General features: G+C 72.3%; 1 protein-coding gene across 1 annotated transcript; it reads left to right on the plus strand.

Annotated features, from left to right (window-relative positions):
- The first annotated feature begins 125 nt into the window (after positions 1–125).
- Positions 126–3,983, plus strand: ECM1 (extracellular matrix protein 1). Its single transcript, XM_054691564.1, has 10 exons — positions 126–148; positions 321–421; positions 539–622; positions 720–800; positions 1,010–1,063; positions 1,368–1,690; positions 1,994–2,368; positions 2,835–3,055; positions 3,208–3,295; positions 3,662–3,983. Exons 1-10 carry the CDS (start codon positions 126–128, stop codon positions 3,890–3,892), a joined length of 1,581 nt encoding a protein of 526 aa, XP_054547539.1. The 3' UTR covers positions 3,893–3,983.
- Positions 3,984–6,392: the final 2,409 nt, after the last annotated feature.

A 6,392-nucleotide genomic window follows, 5' to 3' on the forward strand; every position in this document is an offset into this window, starting at 1 on the left:
CTGACGTCTCTGTGTGTGTTCCGGGTGGGGGAGCCGGGCGACTGGGCGGGGGCCGGGCAGAAGCCACTCAGAGGGGCACCTGCTGTCCTTTCTGCTGACGGCCGGTGCTCCCCAGCCCCGTGTCCATGGCCAGGAAGGGGCCCCCCGCGCCAGCCCTGATTCCGCCTTCCTCCTAGGTCCCAAGGCTCCCGAGGAGGCTCAGCTGGGGCCCTTTCAAGGGGATAACCAGCCCTTTGAAAAAGGTGAGGGCGGCGGGGAGTGGAATGGCTTTGGGGGTCCCAGAGGAACCGCAGGCTCTGAGTATCTCCTCTGGCCTCTAGTTGGCTATGCCGCCCCCCCGCCCCCCCCCTGACCCAGGCCTTCCCCATGGATCACCCCGATGCCCCGCAGCCTGCACCCGAGTTTGAGGCACAGAGTGAAGGTTAGTGCACCTGCCCACCTCGGTTACCCCCAGGTTGCCTCTGGTGGAGCCCCTGTCCTCAGAGGGGAGGTGGGAGGCCCGGGGGAAGGCGGCTCCTCACACACTGCCCCCCTGCAGTGCAGCCTCTCCCGGCTCTGGCTCTCGACATCCCTCTGCAAGAGGAGAGGCAGGCCCCGCCCCAGCTGCCCCTGGAAAGGGGAGGTGAGTGCCACCCGCCCGGCTCCGCGCGAGGCCAGCTGCTGGCACAGCTCCCGTCTGACCTCTGACCTTTGCTTCTCTTGCCCGCGCCACTCTGCAGCCGACCCCGCTCGCCCTTCGGACGCCATCCCCCAGCATGAAGGGCTGCCCCCTCTCCAGGTTCCTGTCAGACAGAAGGAGTGTAAGTGCCTCCCCTGCTCCCCGCTCCAGGCCGTAGCGTCGCGGGTAAAGTTGGGGGAAATGGTGTCTCTTATAAAGTCAGGAGATTACATGGCATAAAAGTAGCTCCTCTGACATGGCTACTGCTTTCCTCTCGCGACTGGAAACTGGCCAGGCCCCCTAGGGGTGCTCGCCCCGCTCGGTCTTCTCACATGTCTCCCTCTACCCCAGTGGACCCGCCTTTCCCCCACCAGAAGGAGATGGCCTTCCCGTCCAAGCAGAGGGGTGAGTGACCGCGCGGCCCCCCTGTGCGCGCCCACGACCCCGGGAGGGAAGCAGAAGCCTGAGCCTGGGAAGCAGGCCCGGCTCGGGGACGCTGGCAGGGGGCAGCTCTCACGCCTCAGTCTCTCGTCCTCTCCGTCAGTCTTGAAGGGAAGAGCCGCAAATGATCAGCACTTTTTTCAGGGCCACAAATTAATCTTTCTGCCCCCCTCACCGGCCCAGTCCCTTCCCCGAAGCCCAGCTTCCCGCAGCCCCCCAGCTCTCTCGGCCTGTCCCTTCTTTCACGCGGTCCTGCTTCCCACTCTAGAAGGAACAGCCGGCTTCGTGGATGACCAGCTCCCAGAGCCCGAGTCTGGGAGTCCGGCCCATCACTGCCTGCACGGCCGGCCCCACGGGGGCTGGGGCCACCGCCTGGACGGCTTTCCCCCGGGCCGGCCTTCCCAGGACAACCTGGACCAGATCTGCCTTCCCGACCGGCAGCACATAGTGTACGGCCCCTGGAACCTGCCGCAGACGGGCCACTCCCACCTCAGCCGCCAGGGAGAGACGCTCAACCTGCTGGAGACCGGCTACTCCCGCTGCTGCCGCTGCCGGAACCAAGCAAACCGCCTGGACTGTGCACAACTCGTGGTAAGAGTTGGGCCCTCGGCCCCGGGGTGCCCGTCCCTTCCGGCCAGAGAGTGTGTGTGTGCGTGTGTGTGTGCACGCGCGTGTGTGTGTGCGCGGGTGTGCGCGCGCGCCCGCATGCGTCTCTGAAGACCGACAGGCCCGCACCTGGCGTCAGGACCTCAGGCCTGGCCTCCCCGGGGAGCCAGGGGAAGAGGACGCCTCTGCTTCTTTCTCATCTACCTGCCCAGGGTCCCTCCTGGCGCTGGGCGGAAGACAGGCGCGTGGACAGTGGGCAGCTGGGCTGACGCACCCCTCTTGCTCTAGTGGGAGGACGCGGTCACCCGGTTCTGTGAGGCCGAGTTCTCGGTCAAGACGCGGCCCCACTGGTGCTGCAAACGGCAGGGGGAGGCTCGATTCTCCTGCTTCCAAACGGCAGCCCCCCAGCCACACTACCCGCTCCGGGCCTGCCCCAGCCACCAGCCCGGCATCTCCTCGGGCCTCGAGCTGCCCTTCCCCCCTGGCGCGCCCACTCTGGACAACATCAGGAACATCTGCCGCCTGAGGCGCCTCCGCGCTGTGCCGCGCCACCTCCCGGGCTCCGGCCCGGTCCACAGGCAGCTGCAGGCGCTGACCCGGCTGGAGGGCGAGTTCCAGCGCTGCTGCCGGCAGGGGGGCAACCACACCTGCATCTGGAAGGCCGTAAGTGGGCGCCCAGCCTCCCCGAGAGCCCGCCTGCCCGCCCGCGACCTCCGATCCTGCCAGCCCATCCGTCCCTGCGCCCCCGCTGCCAGCATGTGGCCCGCAGTCCGCCCGTTGTGTTCGTCGGCTGAGTCTGTGCGCCTCCAGCCTCCATCCTGCACGCCTGGCCTCGCCCACCCACGGCCCCAGCGCGCCGGCTGCCGCCCGCCCGCTGCCCAGCTCTGGCCTCCCCCGCCCTCTCGTTGCAGCTCACCTCCTCCAAACCCAGCCGTGCCCACCTGCGCCCCACCCGCACCCCACCCGTGCCCCGCCCCACCCCCACAGCTGCCTCCTGCTGGTTCTTTGCCCTTCCCGTGGGCACCGGGCGGGAAGTCCCTCCTCCCAGGGGCAACAGGGAAGCCCGAGGTTCGGGAGAGCTGGGCCAAGGCCAGGCTTCTGATTCCCCCCCCCCCCCCCCCGCCTGCAGTGGGAGGACGCCCTCGACGGATACTGCGACCGCGAGCAGGCCGTGAAGACCCACCACCACTCATGCTGCCAGCACCCTCCCAGCCCTGCCCGGGACGAGTGTTTCGCCCGCCGGGCGCCCTACCCCAACTATGACCGGGACATCTTGACCCTTGACCTCAGTCGAGTCACCCCCAGCCTCATGAACCAGCTCTGCGGGAATCGGAAGGTCCTCAGCAAGCAGTGAGTCTTGCCCGCTGTTTCCCCGGCTCTTTTCCCGCCCCAGGCCTCCTTCTGGGGCACCTCGGGGCGCTCTCGGGAAGGGCAGACTCGTCTCCAAGCCCGCCGATGTCTGGGTGCCGAGACCCTGACCCCCGCCCTCTCCCGCCCCGCAGCAAGCAGATTCCTGGGCTCATCCACAACATGACTGTCCGCTGCTGCGACCTGCCGCTGGCCGAGCAGACCTGCTGCGCGGAGGACGAGGTGAGCCGCGCTCCTCTCCGGGAAATCCAGGGCGCAGCAAGGGCGGGTGCAGGCCACTTGCCCTTTAGTACCTCAGAGCGGCCCGCAGGAACGGCGACTACCCGGGGAGACCCTTTTTCTCGGGTCCGGAAGTCCTCACTCCGGCCTGATCTGCTCTATTCTGCCTCCCTGAGCATTAAGTGTCTGGCACTTGCACTTGCCGATGTGCACATCTGCCCATCCCCAGGAGCCTCGCCCTGCAAGGCAGCCTGGCCTCTTGCTGGGTCCCAGGAGGGGGCGGAGGGAGGGGGACTGTGGGCACCAGTACCCACACCTGACCTCGGACGGCCCCCCTCCCCGTCCCTGCGCCCCACTCTCCTTCACCAGAAATCAGCCTTCATTGACGGGCTGTGCGGCGCCCGGCGGAACTCCTGGCATGACACTGCCTTCTGCTGCGACCTGAGCCCCGGGGATGAGCAGACCAACTGCTTCAACACGAACTACCTGAGGAACGTGGCTCTAGTGTCTGGAGAGACGGGGCCTGCCAAGGGCCAGGGGGAGCAAGACCCAACTCAGGAAACAGATTCCAGCCCCACCCTGGAGCCCAAGAAAGAGTGAGTCACTCCGGAGCCGTGGAGGATCAGATTGGGGGAACCCCACCCCATCTCGCCTCCCTTGAATACTCAGTACAGTAAACACCTCTGGATTTAGCGCCTCATTGTCTGTGACATCTCACACACAACACACCCTCGGTGCCGGAGCCCGCTTGGATGTCCCGAGGGGGCCCTGCGGCCGCAGCCCCGCTGGGGGCCACCCTGCAGGCTGGGCGGGGCCTTCACTAACCGGCCTGACTTCACGCTAGTCGCTCTCCATGATTCACGCCTTTAAGGAGCCTCCCTTGTTCGCTCACTGGGGGCTCAGGGATGGCAAAGACACGACCCACGCCCTTGGAGAGCCCCCGAAATGCCCCGGCCCCGGCTGACTCTCGAATCTCCAGGAGGGGGGTGGCCGGGGCGCCCGCTGAGCCTGCGCGCAGGTGTGGGGCTGGGGGCGCCCGCGGGGACTCCCCGCCCCGAGCCCGGCAGGCGCGCGGGGCCCCCACCGCGGGCGCGCAGGCCGGGCACGGGGAAGGCTGGGCCCGGGCGCGGCGGGCGTTGCTCCCGAGAAGCCGCGGTCGGGCCCGGGCGCGGCGCCCGAAGCCTGCTGGGCGGTCTTTGGGGTCTGGCTGGAAAGACCGTCGCTCGTCCCGCCGCCGCCTCGCCCGCAGGGGTCGGAGGGGCCGCGGGGCGCAGGCCGGGAGCGTCTCCCCGCAGAGCCGGAGGACCCCGGCCGAGGCGCAGCCCGCACCGGACCCGGGCGGCGTGGCGCGCGCCCTTCCCGGCTGCAAACGCGAGCGGCGAGGCCGCAGCTGACGGCCCCGCCCCGGGCCCCCGCGGGTCTCACGCCGCCCCCGCGCCCCCGCGCCCCCGCGCCCCCGCGCCCCCGCGCCCCGCGCCCCCGCGCCCCCCGCGCCCCCGCGCCCCCGCGCCCCCGCGCCCCGCGCCCCCGCGCCCCCGCGCCCCGCGCCCCCGCGCCCCCGCGCCCCCGCGCCCCCGCGCCCGCCGTCTGTTTGCCCCGGTTTCCATGGGGCCCGCCCCGCCCCCGCGGCGCCTCCGCCCCCCGCCTGCCCGTCAGCACGGCTGCCAATGAGCGGGCGGGAGCCGCGCCTAGCCCCGCCCCCGGGGCCCGCCCGCGTCTGCGTCACGCGCACGGAGGGACCCGGCGTGTCCGCGCCCGCCCCGACTGCGCCCGCCCCCCAGCGCCCGTCCCCCCCGCGCCCGTCCCCCCCCGCGCCCGTCCCCCCCCCAGCGCCCGTCCCCCCCCCGCCCACCTCCCCCCGCGCCCACCTCCCCCCGCGCCCGCCTCCCCCGCGCCCGCCTCCCCGCGCCCGCCTCCCCCCGCGCCCACCTCCCCCGCGCCGACCTCCCCGCGCCCTCGGGACGGCCCGCGGGCTCTCCGCGCGGGGTCCGCACGCGCCTGTGCGGGGAGGTCCGGGGGCGGCCGCGTCTGCGGGGCGAGCGCCGGGGGCGCGCGGGGAGGGCGGCGGCCCGGGGACCCCGTCTCAGCCTCCCGGCGCCCGCAGGCTGAGGGGAGAGGGCCCGAGGGGCGACAGGCGGCGGCGCCAAGCAGCCCCCGCGGGCGGGGCGCGGCCGGGCGGCGGGGCGTCCGCGCGAGAAGCGAGTTGGGGGCCGCGGGGCCGCGCGGCGAGCTGCTGCGCCTCGGGGTGCGGCCGGGGGGGTCCCCCGAGGAGGCCTTGCCGGGGCGGGGCGGGCCCGGCTCTGGGCGCGGCTCGGGGACTCCGGCCTCGGGATCGCAGCTCCGCGCAGACCCGCGGGTCGGGACCCTCCGGCGGCCGCGGGGCTGGGGGGGGCGGCGCGCGGGGCGCTCGCAGACGGGGGTTCACGCCAGACGCGAGGGTCCGGTCCCCGGCATCGGCGGGGGCGGGAAGAGGGAGGGGGCGGGCGCGTCAGGGGCTGAGGAAACAGGGCGGGCAGCCCCTCTTCGCGGAGGGGGCTCCCAGGGGCGCCCCCAAGCCTGGCCAACTCCGAGGTGGGGTGTCAGCGGGGCGCGGGGGAGACGGGAACAGCGCGCACAGCGCGGGGCCGGCGGCGCGGGGGGCGTTGCTGTTGACAGTCTCCTGAGTCGCTGCGTTTCTTGAGATTCTCCCCAAAAGCGCCGGCGCCGGCCTCCCTGGCGGCGCGGGGGCTTCAGTCTCCGCGCGGTGAAGCAGCCGCCGGCCACTGCGGCGCGAGTTCGCGCCCCGGCCGGGGAGGTGACCCACGCGGCGCGCGGACTCCCCGGTCTCCCCCAGCGGCGGGCTGCAGCCCGTCTGCCCGCTCCGCTCCCCGCGCCGTCTCTGGCGACGCCTCTCGCCTTCCCTCACACTGGCCTGAATAAATAAATCTTTCCCAAAAATTAGGGGGACGCACACGCGGCCATCGCTGCCCCCTGAGGCCCATCTCAGCGACAGAACCGGCAGGTACCGCGGTGCCGGCGAGAGGGCTGGGCAGCGCCTCACCCCTCCCCGCCCTGTTGCCCCGGGGCTCGGGTCTCCTCAGTAGCCCTGAAATCCCCCGCG

The sequence above is a fragment of the Talpa occidentalis genome, unplaced genomic scaffold, assembly GCF_014898055.3.
Source record: "Talpa occidentalis isolate TD23 unplaced genomic scaffold, MPIMG_talOcc4v2.1 talOcc4.9, whole genome shotgun sequence".
Lineage (NCBI taxonomy): Eukaryota > Metazoa > Chordata > Mammalia > Eulipotyphla > Talpidae > Talpa > Talpa occidentalis.

Excerpts from the sequence above, each read along its gene's own strand:
- ECM1 (XM_054691564.1), top strand. The coding sequence starts at position 126 with ATGGCCAGGAAGGGGCCCCCCGC. Across the intron at positions 623-719 it reads GCTGCCCCTGGAAAGGGGAG|CCGACCCCGCTCGCCCTTCG; the intron begins GTGAGTGCCACC and ends GCCACTCTGCAG. Across the intron at positions 801-1,009 it reads TCCTGTCAGACAGAAGGAGT|TGGACCCGCCTTTCCCCCAC; the intron begins GTAAGTGCCTCC and ends CCTCTACCCCAG.